General features: G+C 45.0%; 4 protein-coding genes across 4 annotated transcripts; 3 read left to right on the forward strand and 1 right to left on the reverse strand.

Moving 5' to 3' along the window:
* The first annotated feature begins 504 nt into the window (after positions 1 to 504).
* On the forward strand, positions 505 to 10,089 carry LOC108098699 (disks large homolog 5). Its single transcript, XM_017201808.2, has 10 exons — positions 505 to 748; positions 2,126 to 2,218; positions 2,279 to 6,361; positions 6,420 to 6,785; positions 7,147 to 7,401; positions 7,464 to 7,683; positions 7,858 to 8,096; positions 8,158 to 8,387; positions 8,445 to 8,661; positions 9,044 to 10,089. Exons 2-10 carry the CDS (start codon positions 2,164 to 2,166, stop codon positions 9,145 to 9,147), a joined length of 5,769 nt encoding a protein of 1,922 aa, XP_017057297.1. The 5' UTR covers positions 505 to 748; positions 2,126 to 2,163; the 3' UTR covers positions 9,148 to 10,089.
* LOC108098700 (protein spaetzle 4) lies at positions 9,803 to 18,478 on the reverse strand. The gene is made up of 3 exons (XM_017201810.2): positions 18,060 to 18,478; positions 11,405 to 12,663; positions 9,803 to 11,057 (listed from the first exon to the last, which is right to left on the reverse strand). The coding sequence occupies exons 1-3, from the start codon at positions 18,108 to 18,110 to the stop codon at positions 10,604 to 10,606; spliced, it is 1,764 nt and encodes a 587-aa protein (XP_017057299.1). The 5' UTR covers positions 18,111 to 18,478; the 3' UTR covers positions 9,803 to 10,603.
* A 3,037-nt stretch (positions 18,479 to 21,515) lies between these two features.
* LOC108098690 (serine protease grass-like) lies at positions 21,516 to 23,114 on the forward strand. Its single transcript, XM_017201799.2, has 4 exons — positions 21,516 to 21,751; positions 21,813 to 21,864; positions 22,414 to 22,571; positions 22,747 to 23,114. Exons 1-4 carry the CDS (start codon positions 21,607 to 21,609, stop codon positions 23,112 to 23,114), a joined length of 723 nt encoding a protein of 240 aa, XP_017057288.1. The 5' UTR covers positions 21,516 to 21,606.
* Positions 23,115 to 23,659: 545 nt separating this feature from the next.
* LOC108098707 (conserved oligomeric Golgi complex subunit 8) lies at positions 23,660 to 26,272 on the forward strand. Its single transcript, XM_017201820.2, has 5 exons — positions 23,660 to 23,824; positions 23,886 to 24,358; positions 24,417 to 24,630; positions 25,019 to 25,200; positions 25,268 to 26,272. The coding sequence occupies exons 1-5, from the start codon at positions 23,752 to 23,754 to the stop codon at positions 26,036 to 26,038; spliced, it is 1,713 nt and encodes a 570-aa protein (XP_017057309.1). The 5' UTR covers positions 23,660 to 23,751; the 3' UTR covers positions 26,039 to 26,272.
* The last annotated feature ends 233 nt before the right edge of the window (positions 26,273 to 26,505 follow it).

Below are 26,505 nucleotides of genomic sequence, written 5' to 3' on the forward strand. Positions count from 1 at the left end.
GCCAAAAACTAAACACTGTTAGGCTTAAATCTGCATATATTAAAAAAAAAAATCCCTTTTTCCCTTGAACACGGAATCGCGCGTGAACGGCTTGGCGGATTTGATTAATTTTTATTTATTTTGTTCGGTCAATAGTGGTTTTAAAAATTGAGGCATTGAGGGTCTTATTAGAGAACGAATTTCTGGTCTACATTTTTAGGGATTCTGGTATTAACGGAGCACTTTTCATAATTTTTGATTCCTTCATTAACAGAATAGAATGTTGTCATCCATACTTTGTGCATAAGTATTGTTCATATATTATGCATATTTATTATCCATACATAATGCATATATATTATGCATATATTTAAAAGATTTCAAATTGATTTTATAAAAGAAGTCATTGGTTGTTCGTTACTTTTTTTTATTTTTATTTTCTGAGATTTTTTTGTACATAAAAATTACTGATACTGTCAGTGAAAACATCGATGGCGAAAGCTGGACCTTCACTATTGTTGTTATCGATGAGCTATCGAGGATTTGACAGCTCTACGTGCCAGCTCTAGTGACGTTTTCGTGAAGTTGTGTTTGTTTTTTTTTGTTTTTCGTTCGTTCGGTTGAGTTTTTTTTTGGTGGTCATTCGTCATCGCTTTGGACTCTTGCGTCCTTGGAAAATTCACCGATCTCCGTGGATTTTGACCTTTCGACGTGTTGTTAAGGAACTTCCGGATGCGCTGGCGTAGTTGTTGTTGCGCGAGCGAAAACGGTAAAAGTCGGCCGTCCCGTTCTTCATCCGCCTGTTGCATCTCTCCATCTCTTTCCCGCGTGCTCGGAATTGGGGTGGAGCTCGCCCCTTCTCTTTCGCACGCCCATTCAGCTGTTGCGTTTGCGTGCGTGTGTGTGTGAAAGACTTTCGACCAAAAGAAAATATATACGAATATATACGCATTGTTTTTGGCCCAATAAGCATGCTAGTTGGCCAAGATAAGTGCCTGCAAAACGAAACTCCACTCCGAAAAGCGTTTATATAATTCGATTTGCTTTCCACCTTTGTGCGTTTGCCAGCTTTTCTTCTTTTTCATTCGGCCAACTTGTTTTGCTCGCGAGTGTGTGTGTGTGTATGAGTCGGTATCGGGGAGTGTGTGTGCGTGTGCATACATGTTGCTATTAATTTACGCTTTCTGCTCGGCTGCTTCAATTAATTCTTTGCTTTGGCTTAGTCCCGATGCTCTAACTCGAGTGCTTAATTGCCACACATTTCGTTTTCGCAAGCACTAACTTTTATAACTGCTCCAAAAGCTTCAAAAAACCTAGTGCTGCCCACTCCTCCCTCCGATTTTCCGTCCCACTCTGCGGTTGTATTTAAATTTCATTCGTTCAATTGTGAAAATCGCGGTTTCACAAAAAATTGTGAAAGTTTCGTTTTTCCAATGCTTCGGTTTTTCTACTTACTCCCAAGCCTCCGATAAACAGCTGTGGCCAAAACAACAGATTAGTTTAAAAACGATTTAAATTAACTATTAAAATGACCGGTGACTAAAAGTTCAAACTTGTCTGCCATTTAAAAATTATATACGTTTTCACATATTGAAATGAAAAACACCTTGTTGTATTCAGAGTTAAACTTTAATTAGGTTTAAGATATGTAGGTTTTTAAAACTAGTACTATTATTTTGAACACGGCTGTAGGTTTTCAGACGAAGATAATTAATGCAGCCATTGCCGTTGGTTTTTTTTTTAACAATAAGCATAGTGGGATTAGAGTTTTTACGCTTACGTTTGCACTATCATGGTGATCAACAGGTAGACGTTAGGATTGCGATTAAATGTGAAATGTTATTTATAATTTGACCATATCAAATTGATATCATTCAAATTTGTAATCTTTTCTACTCGTATAGAACTCCAATTGGCACTCAATAAATCTAAGTCGCTATCTTGTTCGGGTTTTGAGTAGTTGTTTAAAAGATAGGAATACACATAGAAAATAGGTCATTATGGCCTGATACCAGTAATAAGTGCAACTTCATTAACTAAGTAAAACAGAGATTAACAGCTTTAAAAATATATTTTTTTGCGATGACTTACATAACTTAAACTGCACACTAAATAATCCTGTGTCTTTAAACCTTATTATCCACAGCTTAACCTTCATGTCGAGTTCTACCTAAAGATGCTGTGATGGCGAAGATGGCATCGGGAGATCTTTCGCTGACCAGCACGAGCAGTCAGGAGGGTAAGTCTGGAGATCTCTACCAAACATCCATCAGCTGTAACTCCCCACTTACAATTTTAGAAGAGAGCTCGGAGTATGTGGGCTATGATAACACCCTTCGTCCGCCGTCCAACTCCAGTGGCAGCACCACGGCCGCCAACATGGCCAACAACAACGGGCCCTCGAAGGTCGTGAACAGCGGAGTGGGCGTATCGGGCGTGCCCGGGGGAAACGGAACGAAGTACGATCTGCTACAGGCGCAGTACAATTCCGCACTCCTGGAACTGAACACCCTGCGCCACCAGCACTCGAGCACCAAGCGCCGCTGCGAAGAGCTGGCCACAGAGCTGAATCTCTACCAGGAGCACTACATGGCCGATCGCAACAAATTCACGGACATAGTGGAGGAGAGCGCCCGGCTCAAGCGCCTGCTGCTGGAGACCCAGAACCAGCAGAGCCAACAGGCTCAGAATGGGAACAGCCAAGTGCCGCCCGGGGCCAGCGGAAATCCGTATTACTTCGGGAAGACCCAGGGATGCGACGGCAGCTGCATCGAGAAGCTGGCCGAGCTGAAGAAGGAGCGCAACATGGTCGCGGTGGAGCGCGAGAAGTACAAAAAGTCGTACATTGAGCTGGAGAAGGATCGCAACTACTACCGCGAACGGGGCGATGAGAACCAGACCCTGAAGGTCCTGCTCAACAAGGAGACCAAGAACGTGGGTGCCCTCACCGAGGAGCTGAACCAATTGCTCTCCGAGAAGGACAACGTGCTGCAGGAGCACCAGAAGATGTCCGACGATCTCGTGCTGGCCAACAAGGAGATCGAGCGCCTCAAGAAGGATGAGCAGTTGGCCAGGGGAGAGATCAAGGCTTTGCAGCTGGCCAACGCCGAGCTCAAGAAGCGCGACCTTTTAAAGTCGCGCGAGAGCTCCTGGTCGAAGGAGTTCTCCAGCGGGAAGGAACTGGAGAACAGCAAGGAGCTGGAGAAGCTGCGCAAGAGCCTGGAGAAGGCCCTCTCCGAGGTGGAGCGCTCCAGTCAGGATGCCGAGGAGGCGAAGCGCGTGCGCGACTGGGCCATTTCGCAGCGCGAAAAGATTGTGCAGGAGCGCGACTCGGTGAAGACGCTCTGCGACAAGATGCGCCACGAGCGGGACAAGGCCATCTCCGACTCCCTGATGGCCATTCGGGACAGCGAGAAGATCAAGAAGCAGAAGGACGAGGCCCAGAAGAAGATTGACCTGCTGAAGGAGCAGATGGAGCAGCAGGAACGCCACAATCTGGACAGCACTGCCAGCGGATCCCGACGCAGCTTCCGACTGAGCAGCTACGAGGGCGAGGACCTCCTGGAAGTGGAGCTGTCCGGCTACGAGCACACCTCCGATCTGGGTATCATTCTGGATGACAGCAACAAGCGCAAGCTGGTGTGTGGCGTGACCAGCAGCTCCCCCGCCTGCGGGAAGCTCAAGATCAACGATGTGATCTGCAAGGTAAACAACCTGGACTGCCAGTCTCTGTCCAAGCGAATGGTTCTCGACGAGATCCGCGCCTGTGCGCCCCACTCCCTCCTGCTCGTCTCCCGCACGCGCCACAGCAAGCGGCACGCCTACTCCGTTCAGCTGAAGACCCGCGATCGGGACTGCCCGCACGGATTGCAGCTGGACATGGGCGTGTTCATCGCGAAGATCGAGCAGAACTCGCTGGCCTTCTTCGAACCGGAACTGGACGTCGGGGACCGAGTGCTGAGCATAAACAACAAGTCGATGGACTCGGTGCAGTCGATCGAGGAGGTGATGCAGCTGCTCAACGATCCGCGCAGCGATGGACTCAACCTGTTTGCCCTGAAGTACGTGCAGGATCAGCTGCCGCCGGGCATGACCACCTCGTCGGCGCAGACGGACTCCATCGACTCGATGCAGCACCTGTCGAGTGGCGGCGGCGGCGGCGGTGGAGGAAGTGGAGCCAGTAGCGCCACCAAGCATCCGTCCCGGTTCGCCGAGTTCTTCTTCCGCAAGCTGAAGTTCAGCAAGCCGGGAACGCCGGAGGACAACTTCGAGCAGGAGCACGACGACGCCATCGCCGCTCTGGATTCGGTGCTGAGCGAGAACAGCTCGGAGAAGAGCAAGGAGAACCTGTTCAACCGCAAGAAGCGCACCAAGAAGGAGAAGGAGGCCTCCAAGAGCATGGGCACCTGGCCGCGGACCAACATCTCGCACGACAATCCAACGGGCACCATGCGGGGCAACGAGAAGAAGCGCGCCCTCATGTCTCTCTTCACTGCCGGTCCGATCAACGTGGACAAGGACGACGAGCTGGTGGGCGAGGTGGGTGTCCCGGAGAAGCAGCCGCCGGCGTTGATGCAGGAGCAGCTGCCTCCGCCGTTGCCCCCGCAGATGTCCAAGCCGCTGGCCCACATCCGGGGGGCTAACGGGAGTGCCATCAAGGCGCACCCCAACCGCAACTCCAATCCGGTGAGCTCGGGAGCCTCGGCTTTGTTTCCTCCCGGCTCCGCTGGCGGAATGCCCATGGCCGGCTACCCGACGCATCCGAGGCACTCGCTCTACGGCGGCATCGGAACCCCGGAGGAGATCAGCCAGAAGCCAATGCCCAGAGCTCCCCTGATGGGCGCCAACGCCAGGGTAAAGATGCCCTCGCAGGAGCGCTACGGCACCAGGCCGCACAGCAACCACCGCCTGTCGCTGAACATCACGCCCAGCGGCGACTTCTACCAGCCGAAGACCAGTGGCCAGCAGGCCCAGCAGCAGGTGATGAACGTCTCGTCGAATGCCGCTGGATTTGCCATGGGATCCGGTTCGATGGGTGGAGTGACGGGACCGGCGGCCGGGGAGTTTCCAGTGCGCAAGCAGCAGGTCTTTGACGTCTTCCACCCGCCGCCACTGCCGAAGAACAGCGGTGGATCCAATCCGAATGCCGTGTTCATGCCGGTGAACCCGCCGAGGGGCAGCCACCCGCTGCCAGTTGGCCAGCCGCCGGACGTGATATCCCTGAAGTCGCAGAACTCCATCGAGTCGATCCTGTCGGCGAAGAGTCCGGCGAACAGCGAGTACGGGGTGTACGCCAAGCGGCATGTGCCCATGCCGCAGGCGGTGAGGCATGTACCCAAGTACCCCAGCGACAGCGAGAGCATTGGCTCCGGCATCCACGGCGGCTACGGCGGGTACCTCCAGTCCAACCACATGCCGGGCAACAGGCACACGCAGCTCTTTCCCACTTTCGGACCCGGTGTGAGGAGCAACCGCCGGTCCAGTCCGCTGACTCTGCCCTCGCCGCCGCCGCAGCAGCAGTTGCAGCAGCTTCCCGCGGCGGTGGCGCCGCACGACAGCGTCGGAATCCCCACCGACCTGGACTACCACCAGCACCACCATGCGCAGACCAATCCGCTGCCACTGCCGCACCCCCATCCGCATCCGCACGCTCCCTACCTGGACTACGGACACCCCTACATGGGAGTGGGCGGGGGAGGAGTGTCGGGCGTGGCCGGGATCATCTACGAGGGCGGAACCTTTCCGCGCAAGAAGGACAACCAGCGGCTGCGGATTCCCTCCAACCCCAGTGTGGCCAGCAAGAGCAGCAGCATGGTGAAGAACAGCTCCGGCAGCATTGACCACCACTACGTGACGAGCACGGCGCCCGCTTCTGGAGGATCCATGTCGGCCTCGTCCTCGGATCGGGCTCCCATCTCCCTGATGAGTTCCAGCATCCACAACAGCTACGGCGCCAGCATGGCGGGCGGAAATGGAACCGGATCGGGAGTGGGAGTGGGAGGAGGAGGAGGCGGAAGTGGCCGCGGATCGCCCATGCCGCAGGTCCATGTGGAGGTACTCAGCCACGGAGGAGGAGGCAGTGGCAAGCGCAACTCCAACGTGCCCGCGGATTTTCTCTGCCCCGGAGACCTTAGAAGAGTCACCATCGACAAGCGCGACAAGTCGCTCGGTATCACCATTCAGTGCAACAACAACGGCGGCGGCATCTTTGTGTCCACCGTCGCCGACAAGAGCACAGCGATGCGTGCCGGTCTCCAGGTGGGCGATCAACTCTTGGAAGTATGTGGCATCAACATGCGTGCCGCCACGCAGGAGATTGCGGCCAACGTGCTGCGCCAATGCGGCGACTCCTTCACAATGCTAGTGCAGTATAATCCGGAGAGTAAGTATATCTGATCGAGGAGGAAGTACCATTCTTCTAATCGCAATCCTTCTTGCAGAGTTCCCTTCGATGGAGTACGAGGGAGCACACAATCTGGAACCAGAATCTCCCGTCAACCACTCCGGTTCCCCCACTCCGCGCAACTCCCCGCGACCCCCGGCTCGCAACTCGCTGTTCCCGCTGCCGCTGCAGACGCAGATACCTTCAACCAGGTCCGGGTCGCGGGCCCCGCTCTCGCACCAGTCGATCAAGGACCAGAGCTTCACCGACAGCCTGGAGAACCAGTCGGACATCAGCAGCAGCCAGGACATGCCCTCGTCGGCGGCCACCACCACCACGACGACCGCCTCGGCCACGTCGACGGTCTACGACGAGGAGCCGAAGCCCGCCTTGCCGCCGCCGCCCGCTTCCGTTCCGGCAGAGAGTACGTAGCCACCACACTCCACCCACTACTAACCACACTCCCCGGGGCAGTAGCTTGTTCCCCAAGTCCGTCCCCTCGGCGCAGAAGGTAACCGTGCAGCAGGAAGCGTTTCCAGCTCTGCAAGGTACATATTCTCGGCGTCTAAATAGCGAAGAGTCTTCAGTTAATTTCACCAAGAAGAACATTGTTTGTTTGGAAGTTATATTTAATTATTAACTTCTCAGTAAAGTGTATAACTTAACTTTAACTTAAGCACAAATGAATGAATGAATACGATTTAGATTCCAAAGCTTCTCCCCTACTAACAAAGCAATGAATCCGAAGTAACGTGCATACTACATGAACTAATTTATTGTTCCAGCTCTGAGGTATGTCACTCTGCACATGGACAAGTCGAAGAACCTGGGCATCAAGCTGTTTGGGGGAAACAAAGTAGGCATCTATGTGCACGACGTGGCGTCAGGATCGCCCTCGGATCATGCAGGCATACGCAAGGGCGATCAGATACTGGAGTACAACGGGGTGGACCTAAGTGGAGTCACCGCCGAGCAGGCGGCCAACGAGATATCCAAGCTCACGGATACGGTCACCATGCTGGTGCAAAATAAACTGCACAGTGAGTAGTTAAAGAATTTAATTTTAACTTAAGTTTAACTAACCTGCATTTTATTCTTTCAGCTCTAAAGCAAATTAAGGATGAGCCTGGGGACTCCTTTTACATTCGCGTGGGGTTTGACCGGATTGGCGAGCTCAACGAGGACGACTTGCGCTTCGTGAAGGACGAGGTGCTCTACGTGGACAACACAGTTTTCAACGGCACCTTTGGCTTGTGGCGAGCTTGGAAGCTGGACGCCATGGGCCATCGGAAGGAATGCGGCATTATACCCAGTCAAATGAAGTGAGCAATTAGAATAATTTTTATATTTAATCTCTTGATTTAATTAACTGAAATATATTCTGTTGTAAACCACTTTAAAATATTTTTAGATTTTGTGTATACTTGTGTTCTTATCCAATAATTGATTTTTTTAAGTTTACTAATAACAACCTTTTTAATTTTTTATTCCCGCAGGGTGGAGGAGGAACTGCGTTCGGGTGAGGTGGTGGACTGTGATACGGGAACCGCTAGACGCGGCAGCACTTCTGCCAGGAGATCGTTTTTTCGTCGCAAAAAGAACCAGCGAAGCTCGTCCCGCGACTCCACGGAGATTGCCAGCTTCAGCAATACGCAGCTTAGCTTCTTTCCAGACTTGGGCCTCCTGAACGATGATGGTGGTGCCCTTAGCTACCAGCGCGTGGAGCTGCTGGATTGTGAGTATCCATACCTTGAATTAAATATAGGTATATGAGTTCAATCCCTTGCTTTGTTTAGCGCCCATTCGCCGACCCGTTTTGATTATTGGACCGCTGTCCGAGTGCCTAATGGACCGGCTGACCATCGACTTCTCCAACCTCTTCAAGCTCTGCGAGGTGACGGCCATGGACTGCTCACAGGAGGCCATGGAGGAGGGTCTGAAGGAGAACATCTTTGTGGACTACCGGCGGCGGGGCAACAAGTTCGAGTGCACCACCGTGGAGGCCATCAGCAATGCCTGCAAGAACGTGAGTAGCTACACTACAAGCCAGTGGGAACATGTAAACACCATATTTTTCTTGCAGGATCGTCGTCACTGCATTCTGGACGTTTCAATCTCCGCCGTGGAGCGCCTGCAGCGCCTACAAATCTACCCCATTGTTCTGCTGCTGCGCTTCAAGTCGGCAAAGCAAATCCGAGACATTCGCGACTTCGGCACCGACAAAATCTCGGCCAAGGCGGCCAAGGAGATGTACGAGCGGGCCATGAAGTTGGAAACCGACTACAAGCAGTACATATCAGGTGAGTTGTATTCTTTTGAGTCTGGGTTGTAAACTCGACATGAACTATCCTTTTCTTAATGAATTATATTTGGTTTCTTTTATGATGTGAATATATGGTTCATGCAATCAAATTCAGTTACATTAATATAAACGTGTACCGTTGTCTGCCTTTGCTTAAATTCGTTGTAAACCCCTTTGGTTAATATTCGTTATTGCTTGTTTGTTTAGTTGATATGTTATTCAAATATTATATGTAATCCATGCCTAAGTTAATTTTTAAGATATAAGTATGCTTCTTCTCATTAAGAGAAATCTGACACATGCTCGGTATTACGAGTTTACAAGTCAAATCTAACTATGTAAAATTGTTCCAAATATTAAACTATTTAATTTTATTGCAGCCGTTATCCCCGGCGTCAGCATCAAGCACATGTGCACCCAAATCAAGGACGCCGTCGACAAGGAGCAGGACAAGCTGCTTTGGGTGCCCGTATCGAGTGCCTGATTGGATCGGTTCGCCCGGACAGCCCGGACTCGGGGTCCTCCTAGTTTTAGTTATTAGCACACAACGCGACACTCACGCCTAGTATTTTTCAACGCGCATCAATAGTATCGAGTTCGTATTCGTTTTGTTTAACGTTTAACGCAGAGTATTCAACGGGCGTCGACTTGCAACTGAGTGGTTTGCATTTAGGGCGCGGTATTTCTACCTGTTTCTTGTCTCTGTCACCTAATTTATGTCTGTAGATGTAGTTTCTGTTCGCGGTTCTCGGTTCGCCTGCCCTGTGCGGCAGCTAATGCCGATCACAAACGAGAGGAATGCTTCCACAATTTATATATCTTATTTATATATACCGCCTGGAACTAGATTTCCCTCGAAGGCAACATTCTAAGCCTAAAGTCTGTTTGAATGCAATTTATCATTATGTATTTGTAGGAAAAGCATCGATATATTTTATTTTATTCACCTAACGATTCGATAAACTCGGTGGCATTAGAGAGTTTGGCTTTAAACCTTCAACTGTTCAACTGTGAATATTAAATAGATTCGACTAATTGAATTTTCTTTGAGAACTGCTTCTAAATCGAGCTTTACTTACAACCTTACTTATTTTGGAAAAAGGGCCCTTGGCCGATCCTGAAAATAAAAACGCGGCTAGTTAAGCAACACTAGAATTTTTATTTAATTGAGTGATTGACAAAAAAGCTATCACTAGCCTTAAGTGGTAAACGGTTAAACTGAAATGAAGTGCCTGGAATTGCCTTCAAATTGCTGAGAAAGGAAACCCTTTTCTACACATAAATACAATTTATAAATCTAATTTATCAACGTACCCTCGTAAACAGTAATATATATCAACGTATTAAATACAATAAAATCTATTTTATACATACGTAAGCATTCTAAATATACAGACTACATTTTGCAATAAATATTTTTCCAAAATGCATTCAACTTTTCTCTGGGATCAAAATGATTTGGGGTTAATGTTATGGCCACTCTTATGGTTTTGCTTACAGCTAGGATCTGGATAAATAAATAAATAATAAATCTAGTGAATACTATCGGACGCAGCTCAATGGCCGCGATGCGTTCGCAAGTATTTCAAGGTACATTCGCTCTGTAAGTGTTCGCCTAAATCGGGCATTATGTTGGCCTATATTTACATTAACATAATGCCGCCTTTTAAAAAATAACTTAAAGTAGAAGATTGCATAGAAGTGGCTAAAGATTGTTCGATTTTATATGAAATGGAGTGTTGGAACTGATAAAATTATAAATTGAAATGGTTAATTTTGCAAATTTTAAAATTGATCGGTAACAGAGAAATAATTTAAGTCTTTTGAAGGTTTTCAGTAACAGATAACAAGAAAAATTAAACTAATTAAAGACAGCTTGTGCAACTTAGGTATACAAAATCTAGATCTACTGTACAATGTATCTAAGGATTTCGAATGGATTATCCCTCCAAGAAGTCGAACTCGTCGCGTGGGCGGTACCACTCATCCGTGGCGTGTTCGTAGATGGCCTTCTGGACCTCCGCCTCTGCAGCCTCGATGGGATCGGACTTGGGAGCGTCGAAGCGGCTGTCGGATCGGGGACTGCGGGAGGTGGCCCGGAACTCCATGGGGATGTTGTAGCACTTGCAGATGCAGCTGGACGGGAAGCGGAACCAGTCGGAGAAGATGCCGCGGCACTCGTTGTGCGGATCGTAGGCCAGCAGGCGGTGCAAGCGGTACTGCTGCTCACACCTGCACCCGTCCCGGCAGAACATCTGCTTGAACTCGTGGGTGCACTTCTCCCAGTGGACGTACTGCTCGAAGGGGTACAGGTTGAGCAGGGCCAGCACCTCGCCACGGGTGTTGTTCGCCCAGAAGGGGGCCACCACTTCGTCCTTGACAGGACAGGCATTTCTGGAGGAGGAAAACGATTATTTAATAATTGTACTCCTGTAACATCAGTAAAGTATTAAAGAAACTAATTATGTTTCTTTAATATTTGCCTTAGTTTAAATTTCCAATTTTCAAGAAACATGTCATTTGTTAAGGTTAATTTTAATAACCGTGATAGGAAATAATTTAATGTTAAATAAAAATTTGGAATCGGAAAAAAACGAACAATATTAAATAATGAATCTTGGCTCCAGTGTCATCTGAATTATAAATCATAAATTATTAACTTGATATTATTTCTTAGCATTTTCTGCTGTTGAGAATTGATCAAACATTACTACTTTTATTTATATGGCTCGTAAACTTACACTCCCCGCAAATTGCTGGCCACTGCGACGGGCTCCTGCTTCATGGCGTCCTGGAAGAGTTGGCCCTCCCTCAGCAGTCCGGACTTGGTGGCGCTTCCGGTGGCGCCGGCTGGAGGTCCAACTGCAGCTGGAGCTGGAGGCGGAGCACTGGTGCTGCTGGTGGTCAGTGGCCTGCGCAGCTTCTCCGGACTGAAGAGCCCGCTGGAGGTTCCAGAGAAGAGGGAGGCGAAGCTGACGGGCGTGGTCACGGATGCGGGTGAGTACTTGGTCACGTTGCGACGGATCAGCAGAGTGGGTGAAGTTGTGGTTGTAGGCAACGTGGTGCTCGTTGCTTTGGGAGTTCCCGCAGTGGTTGTGGTCTCAGCGGGTTTCCTTCTCCTGCTTGGCGAACTCTTCGGCAGAGATGTGGGTTTCGAAGTGGCGGCAGTCGGTGGCTCCTGGGATGGCTTCGCCTCTCCACTGAGGTTACGCAATCCCAGCTGCGGTGAGTCGATGATTTGGATGTTTTCACCACCTGCATCCGAAGGCTTCGCAGTGGAGGAAGTGGGTGAAATCGAGGAGGAAACCACTTCATATACACTATTTGATTCCGGACTCGGTTGAATCTCCACAATTTCCGCCTCAATTTCAGTTTCTTCAGCAGAAGGTGGAACTGCAGTGGGTTTACTTGAAGTGGTGGCATTTCCAGATGTTGTGGTGGTGATCTCACTTTTTTCAGTGGAGCTACTAACTATTTCTGGAGCAGCTGTGGTCGTCGTCGCCTTGGTTGTACTGGTAGTGCTCGTGGAAACCGGACGGAAGTGCGGTTCCATCAGCACATCGTTGTTCTTGAAGCTCCCGAAATCATCACGATCGCGATCCCTATCCCTGCCATTCATCAGATACTTGGCACTGCGACGACCGCCATCCTTGCTGTACCGCTCCGCCGCCTCCTCCATGTCCTCCGCGTCCACCTCGTTGTTCTGGATCTCGTCCCGCAGAATGGAGATGTGCCTCACATCGCCGTACATGCGCTTCATCAGTCCCTGGTTCTCGTGCACGAACCGCCGGACAGCGTGCCACGGATACGCGGATCCGGGCAGGTGGCAGAAGGCCTGCTGCCCCAGGTCGCAGGGAATCGCCGCCAGGATCTGGGCTCGACCCCGTCGGGACATCTTGCCATTCGGACTGCACGAATTGGCCGAGTCAAATCCGAAGCCAGCGGTGGCCAAGGGTAGAGCCACCACAACGATCAGCAAAAGGCTCCAAAGAACATGGCTCTGCAAGGAAAGATATTGGGTTTCAAAATATAATGTATCTCTAAAATAAATGGATGTTTCAATTGTAGTAAGAGTAACCAAGTAACCAAGTAATTACAAGCCAAACTTAAAAATCGTTTAAATGTATAAAAGTTATCTTTGTCAATCTATAGCTATCAAACATTTTTTCTTAAGTACAAATACTACTGTATTTTAAGAAATAGCTTTTGGATCAGTGAAATAAACTTGACCGAAATAAAAATACTTTTATGTGTATTCCCACGAGATTATTATAACATTAGAGATTAGAATAACATTAATTCAGAATGATTCCGATGTTTTACCACATTCACAATTAAAAAGTGTATATTGCAAGGCGAATACCACTTATGATTTTAGATTTCACTTCTCTGGTAATCTCCCTTTTAATTGCCGGTGGATTAATCAATATTTGTGTGTGAATTTTATTATCCGACATTTCCTGCTGTTGGAAAGGCTTTTCTTTCCAGCTGGATTGATTGGGCAAATGACCCCCCAAACTAATGGGAAAAGTCGGCAGCTCCAGCTGAGCGGAGGAAATCTTAATTGAAACCACAGCCGCTCGCTGATAAGCAAATGGCGTGACGCCAAAACTTCATTTTTTGTGGCAGCTGAGTGGAGTCAAGTGGGCTCAATGCACCTGGGAGGACTGAACAGAAAATCAGAGAAAAAAATACTGAAAAGGCCGGGCTGCTCTCACTCGACTGCAGCCGGTAGAAAATCAAATTTTACTTTCACGCAAAGCCAACTGGACAATCACAAGTCATAAAGATGATCGATGTGCATTTGCATGCCACCTCCAGACTGCAGAGCCAGAGAGAATGGCCGCAATTTCCGCCGCCATTACACTGAGCCAATTATTTTTCAACAAAAAAAAAGAACTCAATCTAATTGCAGCCATAAGCCTAATACAAATTCTTTCATTTTTTTGATTTTTTAACTATCTTTTAAAAATTTATCTTAAACTTCTCTTGACATGTGAAAATATTTGTTATACAATTTTTATCAAAATAACAAATACTTTCAATTTGCCACTGGGAATAAGCTTCTTTCTCTTAACAAAACTCACTGGCATACGCTTCGTATGAGTAATTTATTTTAAAAACCCGAATGAAATTCTTCACAAACGTCTATAAGTTATATAATAAATATATAGTTTTATATAACTAAGTAGATAAGGAGTTTGGCTTGAAAGTTATAGATCAACTAAAAAGTTTGTAATTTGTACACAATTCTAATATTTCTTAATAAAAATATGAATTAAAAAAACCAAGTAGTGATAACCAGGAAAAATGAAGAATCTTTAATGATCATAATGATCGTTATTAAACCTTTTTAATTAATTTACAATATTATTTCTTTATAAAAATGTGCAAAAGGTTTAATGGCAATGCTGTAATTATTTCTTGACAACTTGTTTCTCTATGTGCATCGGATGCCAGCATGCCAGACTGGCCGCCGACTGATCCACCCCGCCCTGCACCACCGTGGCCACTCCGCGGCACTCCGCCACCCGAGCTGCCACCGCCGAGTGGCAACCGGCAGCGGACAACTTGCAACAACTGGCCATCGGCCACCGGCCACCGGCCACTGGCAGCCGGCAAAGTGAAATGCAAAGAGCAATCAAAAGCGAAATGGGTTACCCAAGTAAAAGTAAATTGCGGCGCGGAGGAAAAGCCGCGGCATTTCCCGCCCCCCTTCCCCCTCCCCGCATTTGTCCAAGGGCCCTTTCAACTTTCCTTTTCGGTTGCACAATTGCTGGCAGAAAGCCGGGACTTACTTCAGTTTCGGTCCTAATAGGGCTTTTCGGACCATGTCTGCGCTCTTTTTCCCCGACTATCTCACTCAGCCGAGTCGAACCGGTTGGCCAAAACTGATGTGCACTCGGTGTTCGGTGTTCGGTGTTCGGTTATCGGCCAGACCCGCAGCCACAATCACATATGGCTAACACATATCGATCGCTGGTGGTGATTCACGAAAAGAAAAGAAAGTGATCGGCTCCCTTGGCGGATGTGTGTCCAAAATGTGGGCTCAAAGCGATTGGCCAAGCTGTTAGGTAATACCGAGCATTCGTCTGTGGCCATCACGCCTTTCTGTATTTCGGGAAAATTCCAGCCCGATTAGCATACGTAAGCAAGGTCAATGATTAGGCAACCTCCTAACGTTTTCCAGGAATTATAACTTGTAAGAAGATTATCTCTTAGGTAACTAAATAAACATCTAATAAAATAACAAAACAATGTTATCCTAAGTGGTCTTGAAGAAATGGCACAAGAAAATAATATAAAAACAAAACAATAAACCAAACTTGTAAACAATATGAAAACGTTATACAAGCAAAAAATGGGGACAAAAAGTTGATGAATGATTTAAAAAATTGTAGAGTGATGAAAACAATTAAGGTTCCCTTGTTAATTGAATTAAATTTCCAGCTTTCGAGCATCAATACAAATATAAATTAATTTATCTATTTTCCCTTTTGAGCTACAAAGTATTTCACAATTTCGTTAACAAAACCGAAGTAGAACGCAACGAAGTCATGAATTACATTGAAAGTCTTCTCATACATCATGAGCCCAAATCCCATTTAAATATCAATGACAAGGTGGAATTCCTCCCAGCAGTAATGCCCTTTTCTCCAATTTGGAAAAGCACTTCAATCAAGTGCTCCACGGCAGCCAGACCTCGGCAATTATGAGAAGAAAGTGATATGGGATCCGAAACCTGAGGATGAGACCGCAACTTGGCGACTTGGCAACTTGGGTGCGAGGCAAATGGCTCTCTGCGAACTAATTTGTGTTGGAAATCAAATCAGGTCAGACCGCAAGAGAAGTCGCCTGAAATGGAAAGCAGAATTACTTTCGCTTTGTTCGGCAAAAAATAAATAAGGCGGCTGGCATTAGTGCCGATTGTCGATTGTCGTGTGCAGCGGGACAATTAAGCCGAATCTTATTCATTAACATTGTCGTATTTCTTGGAAGCGCCGAGCCTCGGGGAAATTGGAGCAAATGCTGCTCTGCTGTCAGCGTCCCAAGTCGGCGAAACAAATCAATATGTCCAATCAGCCGTGAGAGCTTGCAACTGCTGCAGTCTGTGTTGGCGAAATGGCTTTTTGCCCGACAGTTTCGTTAAGTTCTTTAATCGGTCATTGTAAAGAAATAGAATACCTTCCCAAATAGATTTGACCTTTTTAAGTTAGTCTACTACAAAATTGTTTTAATTTTTAACTGCAGATGCACAATTAATTATTTCATAAAGAGCTAATGAATCAAAAGATTCTGAGTTTCAGTTTTAATAGGAGTATATTTTGTTTAAGAAACATACTATAAATATATACTATTGATACTGAAAGTTGATGCTTTATTAGCCCTATAAAAATTATTGATGAAATCATATCATATCAATATTTTTTTTTTTTTTTGCTCAAGCTGACCTACTTCCGTGAACTTATTCCAATTTGTTACATATTCATCTACATTTTATTATCGACAGAATGAATGGTTTTAGTCTAAAGTGAAGCCTATTCTGCTGGCTATTTTTAGCCGATTCTCAGAGCCCATAGTAGGCATCGCTGGATGCGGCGGTGCAGTGTCGATGCTGCGGTGCAGTGCAAATGGGCATTAAGTCAACTCGCATCGAGGAAGACATTTGTCAATCGCAGACGATGCCGAGCTGTCGCCAGAGAAACGTATTGCAACACTTTAATGTGTCAGCGACTTTCTACGAAAACCCAGTCTGTCAAGGGGGCGGCAAAGGGGGAGGGAAAGGGGAAAAGAGGGTGAGGGGGAGGGGGAGTGGAGAAGCACGAGGAGGAGACGTTCCAGTCTATGTCTTCATTTCCCAAATACAATGTTGCCCCCGTCCGCCCGTCTATCCGTCCATCTGTCCATCTGCAACTCTCTTGGCGAGTGTCTAGAATGAATTATTTATAAATTCAATTGGCTCTGGAAATGAAGTTGATGTTACACTTAACCAAATTTGGCGTTGCCGCTGCTGTTTCTGCTAATTGCCAGGCGAGCAGCTGGCGAGTGGTGAAATTTTCCCCTCCAAAAACAAAAGACTCAGGCGACAAACCTGACGAAGTTTGCAGCGCGGCCAAAACAAAAGACTGAGGCAACAAACTCGATGCGACTCGTCTTGCTGCAAGCTCACCATTATTGTTTTCATTCCCACATCTGGGCAATGCATATTCATGGCGAAATGGCTAATTAAACGCAGAAATTTCACTGATGGGACGCCGCCGGAAAAGGTCGCTTCCCAATTTTGGCAAGTCGATATTTTTTGGGCTGGAGATTCGCTTTCGGCTTTGATTTTTGGTCTTGGGCCAAATCCAAGCGACTCAATCCCGGTCGGCCGCATTGCTCTCGAAGAAAGTGAAACTTTTTATTTTATTCCGTTTCTCTCTCTCTCTCTCCCTCTCTCTATCTGTCTTTCTCTTCCTCTTTTCTTCCTCTGTTTGGGACCGGCAACGCCAACCACAACGGCAAACACAGCGGAAACTTTGAGCGTTTTGGTTGTTGGTTATGCTTTTATGATTGCGTAGTCATGCGTTAAAAGAAAACAAAGCCCACTCGCGGACGGCTGGACAGAAGTTGTTAATATGCACAAAACGCTTAGCCCTATCGTTTATCGATTTCAACACATTTCGAAAATGAAAAAAAAAACAGAAATAAAACCGAAGGGGACGTGTGACCACCTCTTAATTGCGATTTCATTTTCATCAATGGCTTGTGGCCACAGGGGACACTAATTTGGGTTGATTTATTCATTTTTGTTCGGCCCAAAGGTGATTCTCTTTTGAACTGTAACAACAGCTGACAGTTTTTATTATTTTCCATAATTTAACTATTTGTACTCAATAAATGTTTAAATTTTTGTTTATGTAAGAAACATCAAAATGCCAAATTATTGCGAAATAAGTTTATTTTATTCCCTAATAACTTAAAAGGGATACAATTAGCTAGGAACTCTTGTTAACAAACTTTAGCCGCAGAAATTCAATTAGACCCCCCTTTGAAATCCGATTTAATAACACATTTCCTCATAACTTGTAATACATTTAACTTCCTGGCGAGTACTAAAAAACTTAAACTTGAAATAAGCCTTTATCTTTCTGATAAGAATATATACACTCATAGAAATAGTTTTACTATATATACCTACTTATTTAAAAACCGAAATTAAATAGAACTTTTCAGTGTTGTTTACATTTTGGTTGCTAGTGTGATCTTTACGTTTTTGAACAATATGAAGTTTTATTATTTAATGAATGGAACTTGACATCCGATACAAGACCTACCTTCCTTGTTTTATTGCAATTGTTAAACTTTTGACACTTTGTTATGCAAGGTAGTCGCTTGGGGACAAACCCCACTTACCGTTATTAGTTTAGTGATCGGCGATCGCCTATCCATTTGGGTGCGCACCATTGTTTACTTTCACTCGATTGACACTCGCGTCGATGGCAAATGCCAAATGCCGAATGCAAAATAGGTGCAAATAGAAATCAGTCGAAGGATTTGGCAATGTTTCACGCAGATTTCACACTCGCACACACACACACACTCGCAGGGCAATGAAAATTAGTGGTAAAGTCCATATTTCCACACAACTGCAAATCGCATGCAGTTTCCGCGACCTCTGGGGTCCCGCTTCTGTTTTTCCTTGGGCAGGGGGGCTTTTCCCACTGCGCCGAAATCGGGAAATCGAGGAAATCGAGTGGAGCCAAAAACACCAGCGAAAAGCCTAAAATCACGTTCACACGCCTCGAACTCACGTTTGCAACTGCGACGCCACCAGCGGCTGATCGAGCTCCAAGTCCCACGGCAAAGCTACCGTCTCTCTCTTCCTCTGCCGCGCACCCTGCTCCACTACACTCGGAAAAAACGGAACATAGTTCAAAAGAGCTCAATATATATGGCATCGAGACATAAGGAACTGTATACCATTATCTTTTAATATGAAATACAGTCAAGGTGCACATTTATTTTAAATTGTTAAATTAGATTCCTCAAATTTATCATTTTAGTATCTAAGCATTTTACTCAAATAATTAAAACTAAAAAAAAAATACTAATAAATTCTAGAATAAAGATGTCATGTAAAAATAGGTCATCCAAAAACAAATTTTCTCTAGCAAAATGTCTTTAACGTCTTTTAAAGGAAGCTCATATAAGGAAACTCAGATGAAAATTTTAAATTAGTATGACATATAAAATAATTAACCAAATGCATAATGTACTTTGCAAACATGCAGAATAATACAAATTACTTTAAAAGTAAATTTATTTCTTAGTTCGAAATAAATTTATTTCATTAGGTAACTTACCCAAGGTGATGCATTTACTTTACTTAATAATGTAAAAAAAATAAAAATTATTAGTTAAAGAGTAAAGTTTTATGTTAATAGAAAGATAAAAAAATGGTTTCTTTCAAATGTTGCTAAAAATGAAAAAAAAAAAACAGATATTTTATCTGTCCTTCAGCCCCATTTTTATTCCGAGTGTAGAGAGTGGCGAAGAGCGAGAGGCGACGATGGATTTCAGCGCTGCGCCAGCGAAAACGCTTTTTATTTTTACGGTTCGGCTTGCTTTTGTTTTTGCTTTTGGTTTGCTTTTGCAGGAAAACTTTTTCTTATTTATTATTCGACGACAAACGCTGAAAAACGACCCAGCGCAAAAAAAGAGAAAAAAAACTAAAAGCCAGAAAGCAGAGGAGTACATCGACAAGAAAAAGCGCCACACGCAACGCCGAAGCCGAAGAATCGAAGACTCGAAGACGCGAAGAATCGAGCCGGAGAGGGGGCTGCGTCTTCGGGAACCGGAGAGACCCGAGACCCCTTCGATCTCGCACTGCTCCCATGCTCCAATGCTCCAAAGGCGGAGAGTGCGTCGCGCAGACTTCTTAGTAGGTCAGTAGTGGACTCGAGCCGAGCGCTTCTTGCTGCTCCCCCGGCTTTGTTTTGATTCATTTGCGACCGCTGGTGTTGCAGCCAGCCAGTGTGTTGCTTTCTGCCGCCGCCGCCGCCGCTGCCGCTGAAGCAGCCGAGGATTAGACGCCGCCAACGGAGAACAGAGCTTGTTTTGGCGCGCATCTTCGGGACTTGATTGCGGGAGCCGCACTTAGCGAGGGTCGACTGTAAGAGCTGCAATGCAAATGCAAAAAAATAGTATTAAGTTGTTATTGTTATATATATTATTATTTATTTAATTAATTGTACTATTTATACTATCGTTATTATATTCAATTGAATTGCATATACATGTAGATTTCGTTAAATTATTATTATGAACTAAAAGAAAACTTTGTTAATCTGTGAAATATTATTATTTGCACATACAAAAACATATTATCCAAGATAAAATATATAATCAATATTACTGATCGTACTAATCTACTGGTAAGAAGTATAGAGATGATGCAAATAAAATGTTAGAGCTTCATACATACCCCTTAAATCGATATTAAATCAGAAACCAAATAAAATAATTTATTAAACTTCACAAAATGTATATACATTTCAATAAAATACTTGTTTATACAAATTATTGTGAACATTTCCAAAATAAACTTATTTGTTTTGTAATAATTTACTATATGGTATGTGAATTATTCTTGGAAATTCTCTTTAAGCCGCCCTCGCTATCAGCAGCGATCTGTTGAAAGCGGACTGCTGGCCAGGCTAACCGCGGTTTAATTATCGTTGTGTGTTTATTATGTCCTCGCCCGCCCCTCGGTTCCGCCTACCACCCACCGCCCACCGCCTACCGCCCACCGCGTACCGCTGTTCCCATCTCCGCCCACCAGGCGCGGCACGAAGAATATTGTGTTACTGCAGTTCCTCGTCCTCCGTTTTTTATTGGCCACGAAGATTCCCATTGAGTAAGAATTGCGCCACCAATTTGCGGTGGGTGGCAAGGTGGCAAGGTGCTGGTGGGGTGCCTTTCTTACTTTGTGGAGAGAGTTCGGTTCCACCGGTGGAGTGGGTGGTCCCCGATGGACTTTAACTCCCTTTCTCCGCTCCCTTTCCCGTAAAACCCAAAACTGGTTTTCTTCGGCGATTGCCAAATTATTTCGATTGCGAAATTTTCGCAAAGGTGTAGGTGAGTTCACAACTGGCGAATATTATACGATTTTGTAATACCTCTTGTATACAAAAAAAAAAACGAATATTTTTAGAACTAATATTTACTTTCACCTCTTTTTATTTAAACAGAAATCAAAGCCATGCGTTTAAATGATAATTTTATTCTGAAGGTGTTGAAAAAGAATCGAGTCACCGCACTGCCATCGATATTTGGGCCAGAGCAAGTGAAAGTGCAAAAATAATAACTGCGGCTGCGGTTGCGCCTGAGGAGCAGGTTCACGCCAGCTGAGTGCTTTAATCGGGGTCTGGGACCCGGCGAATTAATGTGCGTCTCGAAAAGATAAGATTCGCCAAGAAAGGCGTTGCAAAAGGAAATTCAAGCCAAACTGTTGTGGGAACTATTACATTTGTAAATGAAGACTAACTTGTAAAATTCATCTGGGCATTTTTGTAAAATCCAATGGTTATTAACAAATGAAATTATACTTACAATTATTATTTACAATACTTTTCCTAAGCATTGAAATGACAATGATTTTATTTAAATATTTCCCCTTGTTTCGACGTTTTTCGGATTAAACGAGAGCACTTTTATATTTTCCCAGAAATCAATATCAATAAGTTGATAAGAGATCAGTTGTATGATAATCGCATCAGTCTAATGACAACCTTCTCATATAAATGGGAAAAATTGTAATCTAAACTCTCAGTTGCAGTCGAATAAAAAATTAGAAATGATCAAGTCGTGCGCCCTTTTGTGGGGAATTCTGTTCCTGATTTGCCCAAGTGCAAATGCAAATGCAAGTGCAGATTCAAGCGACGCTTTGAACAGAACCTCAATGATTCTTCGACGGAATTGTCAGCCGCCCCGCAGGATGATGGGCGGAATAAGGGCGCCTGCGGAATCAGCTCCCTGGATGGCACTCCTCCACCTCCTAGATGACCTATCCTCGTGTCGCTGTGGAGGAACTTTAATAACCTCAAGTACGCATCCTTCATTTTTATTGGATACTAGTAATCTTTTCTCTTTTCTCTTTTCTGTTAGACTTTATCCTAACTGCCGCCCACTGCATAAAGTTGTGTCCACGAAATCAAGAGTGAGTAATTTATTTTGTTTACAGTTAGTTGAGAGTGCCAAATATATATTATACTTTACATGACTTTAGGACCTCTATTAAAATTTCACTATTACCTTCAATTTCTTAAGGTCACATATTCTTAATTAATCATTACCCAAAATAATTTGTATTGTCGTAAACTTATTATTTTCATTTATGTGGCATTTTATTCAGCCTCTAACACATTACAAACCTTTCCACAACATTATAATTTTTTTTTTAAATCGGATTAGCTTAGCAAATTCTAAATATATATTTTTGAAGTAGATTATTATCAGTTCTCTTCTTAAATTTCTCGTGTAAACAAATATTATATATATTTATGTATATTCCCATAAAATAAAAATGTACCTTAACTACATATTATATAACAATCAGGTTAATAATTATCCAGTTGACATTATAATTTATAATGACTGGATTATTGTTTAAATATGGTCCTATACAATGTATTATTTGAAGAAGATTTCTATATAATATCTCTTACTCGCATATATGTTTGCTGTAAAATTGCTTGACTTTTAACAGGTTAAGGGTTTGCTTGGGAACCAAAAATGTAACATCGCCGAATGACTGCTTGGAAAACTATGGAATCGAACGTATTATTATGCACGAGGAATTTAATCTCTATGAACAGGTCAACGATATTGCTTTGCTGAAACTCAACGGCTCAGTAAGGAAATTAGGTAGGTCTTAACAAAATTCAAAATCCATTTTTCTAATCCACTACATTAAAATACAAATTTAGTCATTTTCTTGCTTACTCTTTCTGTGTAATAGACAAGTTCACAAGCTTTTTTCCATACAATTATTTTTGATTATTATTCCATTCTCTTTCATTATTAAAATCTAAAATTTAAGGATATATTCGGCCGGTTTGTCTACCCATTCTCCCCGCCAGTCTGCAGAAATTCCCAGATTTGGGTGCAAATTACCACAGCTTTGGATGGGGAGTCACTGAGGACGGCAACCAGTCGACGGAACTCATCCAAATCCAAGTGCAGAGCAGCGAATGTCCTTACTCCTCCAACGGCATGTTCTTCTGTACCACAAGTCATAAAGTGGACTCCTGCCAAGGAGATTCCGGCGGACCGATGATAGCGCAACGCCTCCAGTTTGGGATCATCGCCCATGGAAGAATCGAGTGCGGATCGGCAGGCGGAGCCTTCAACACAAACGTCTCCTACTTCATGCCGTGGATTGTGGAGCGACTGGCAGAACACCTTTAATCGGTACCATCAACAAATCCACCAAACATGTTCTTAAACTTATAAATAATAATAATTGAGAAAATACACGAACGATATCACTTTTATGTGCCATCCCAATAAGAAATATCACCAATAAGCAAATTTTTTTTATTCTTTTTGCAGTTACTATTATTTTTCTTTTAGGAAACTTTTTGCATCCAAAAATTTTAGTTTTCAAGACGAGGGAAAAAGTTAAATAAGTAGATTTTCACAAAAATTCAAACGGCACTTAAATTACCTTTTCATTGATACCAAAAAGTTAAACGAAGCAAGATCAAGTTTCGAGTATATTTCACTTTTATTTTGTCAAAATAATTATGCCGACTAGTGTATATACAGCAGATATAAAAAAATATTTACCAGAAATACCTCTTATTTTTTTTTTCACATTTCACATTTTAAGGCCAGTAATTTTTGAAAAGTCGTTGTCTGGTGCCATATCAGCCAGCTCCTGACAGATTTTAGGATTGGGCTTCACAGCACTAGGTCTCTCATATTTGCGTTGTAACCAGTGTTGAGAAAGACCTATTTTGGGGCAGAACGCAATCAGCTGTTTTTTCGTCGACGAAAACAAATTGGTTGATTCGCTAGTTTTAGATTTAAAAAGGTGAAATACATGGATTTTCCGGATAAAATGGACTTGGAGAACGAAAGGGTGCTAAAGCTGATATTTCCCGATGGAGTTCCAGGTGGGTTATTGACAAGAACATCTCAAATAGACACCGAACTCATGTTCTATGTGTTTACCAGACAATCTGCGTGGCAATCCGGAGCTGGACAATTATTTGGCCAAACTGGGCACCTGCAAGGTGGAGCAGCTAAAGAAGGAGCAGACGCGGCTGGCGGACGAGGCGCGCAGCATCCTAGAGCAGACGCAAGACCTGGCCATCTCGAACTACAGAACATTCATCACCACGGCGGAAAACTCGCGTTCAATCTTCAGTGAATTCCTGCGTTCGGAGCAGCAATTGGACACGCTGGTGGACAAGTTGCCGGACCTCAGTGTCCAGTGTGAGCGCTTCCTGCAGGACTCTGCTGAGTTGAATGAGCAGCGGCGCCTTAATTCGATTACGCTGCAGAAAAACGCTCAACTGCTGGAAGTTTTGGAGCTCCCGCAGCTCATGGAGCGCTGCATCCGCGAAGGACGCTACGAGGAGGCACTTGAGCTGGCTGCCTATGCCACGCGTTTGGGCCAGCACCAGGGTCACATTCCCGTAGTTACAGTGGGTGGTCTACGCTCGCTTTAATCCTTCTTTTGTAACCAGTTTCAATCCTTTCCAGAGCATCGTGCGTTCGGTGGAGGCCTTGTGGCACACCATGCTGGTGCAACTGGTGGCCCAACTGCGAACGGATCTGCAACTGCCCAAGTGCCTGCAGATCGTGGGCTATCTGCGACGCATGCAGGCCTTCGGGGACAACGAGCTGCGACTCAAGTTTCTGCAGGCCAGGGACGCCTGGCTGACATCCTGCTTGGAAGCCATTCCCAGTGGAGATGGTAAATAGAATTATTAGCACTGCATAATTTGGCTCAATCATGACAGCACCCCACCGCTAGGATAAGTCGCTACTGGCTTATCACCGGTACGATCGAAAATCAATGATAATGAATCTTCTACAAGAAATTGTAGAGGCTCTAAGCTCCCGGGTGGAGTAACAGAATGTAAATTATACGACAGAATACTGTTTGTTTCCTAAACCATTAAGGAACTTTAATGAATACGCTTTTTTATTTAAGATATAATACATTTCCTTTTCGCTAGAGCCTTTAAAGGAGTAATTAGTTAACTCCATTTAAATCACGCAGGCAATACAGAAGCAACAATAACATTGGCTACTCTTGGAGTTTTCACTGATTAAGATTTTGATTTTTTTTTTCGTCACAGCCCAGCAACACCTTACCAAAACCATCGAGATCACGCGCATCAACCTGTTTAACATCATAACCCAATACCGTGCTATTTTTCCGGAAGAGGAGGGTAACCTAAAAACGCAGAGTTCGTTGAAGCCTTTGCAGGGAGTCAGCTGTAATGGAGACCGACTTTTCCAGGCCTGGCTGCACAACAAGGTTTGTACTTTCTAAGATTGTAATTATGGATTAATTATAATTTTAATGGATGTTATTTGTTTCCCAGATCAACGACTTTTTGCAAACCCTAGAGCGTGATCTTCAGCTGGGAGTGGGCTCCGTGGAAACGGTTCTGGGTCAGTGCATGTACTTCGGATTGTCTTTCAGTCGCGTTGGCGCAGATTTCCGTGCGCTGATGGCCCCCATATTCGTGGGTGTGATTCGTCGACGGTTTGAGAACAGTGTGGAGCAGGTGAACGAGCAGTTCGATCGGGAGCTGGAGAGATTCACGCTGATCAACAAGGTGGCGCTGCACTCCCACGCCCGCAAGCAGGTGGATCCCGAGCAGGAGTCCTTTGCCCCACCGGAAACGCTGCTGGATTTCTATCCGCTAGCCGCTTTGTGCAATGGATACCTGAGTGCCTTGAACGAGCTGCGGCTGTGCGCTCCCTTGGCCTTGGCCACCGATGTTACCCGCTGCCTGCAGCACTCCTTGCAACTGGCCGCCCAGCGCGTGCTCGCCTTCTACCGCCAGGAGCAGCAGGCCTTCGCCGGCAGCGAACGGGAGGCGTTCACGCGGCTCTGCTCGTGCCTCGCCTACGATTTGGTGCCCTACGTGCAGCGCTGCGTCCACGGTGTCTTTCCGCCGCAGTCGCTCACCGTTCACTTGGGCATAAGTCTGCTGCAGCTGGAGCAGCAGCAGCTCACCTACTTGGAGCAGCCGCGCATCCTGGAGCCCCTGAAGCACCTTCTGCCCACCAAGGCGCTGGTGCAGCCGCAGGAAACCTCCTTGGAAACGAAGCCAAGTGTTGGTATTCCCGTCACTGCGGAGGGATAATGCAAACTAAATTAGAGCTTGAGTGAAAGTAATGTAATTTATTAGTTGTTAAACATATTCCAATATTTATATGTCTTCAAAATGCTTAGATTGTAACTTTTAAAGGAAACATATAAATCAAAATTGTTCATATATACAAAAGTGAAAATACTTGTAACCTTTCTCGTTTTCTTGTATTATTATGATTCTAGAATTATGTTCTTCAAACAATAAAGCTTAATATTTTTGAGATTGGCTGCAACGTTTTATACCTAAGTACATATTTTGGATTTTATCTTAAATTCATAACCAAGCAATTTTTTTTTTTTTCTGCATACTTTTTTAAAACATAAATAAGAGTAAAATTGGTCTGTGTTCATAATAATTCTTAATATTTACTATAACGTATACAACTGTATTTAATGTTTATTTATTTCCCTCAGCTGAAGCAGGCTAAATTATTGTAAGAGGTGTTATCCCGTGTGTGG

The sequence above is a fragment of the Drosophila ficusphila genome, unplaced genomic scaffold (assembly GCF_018152265.1).
Source record: "Drosophila ficusphila isolate 14025-0441.05 unplaced genomic scaffold, ASM1815226v1 contig_607, whole genome shotgun sequence".
NCBI lineage: Eukaryota > Metazoa > Arthropoda > Insecta > Diptera > Drosophilidae > Drosophila > Drosophila ficusphila.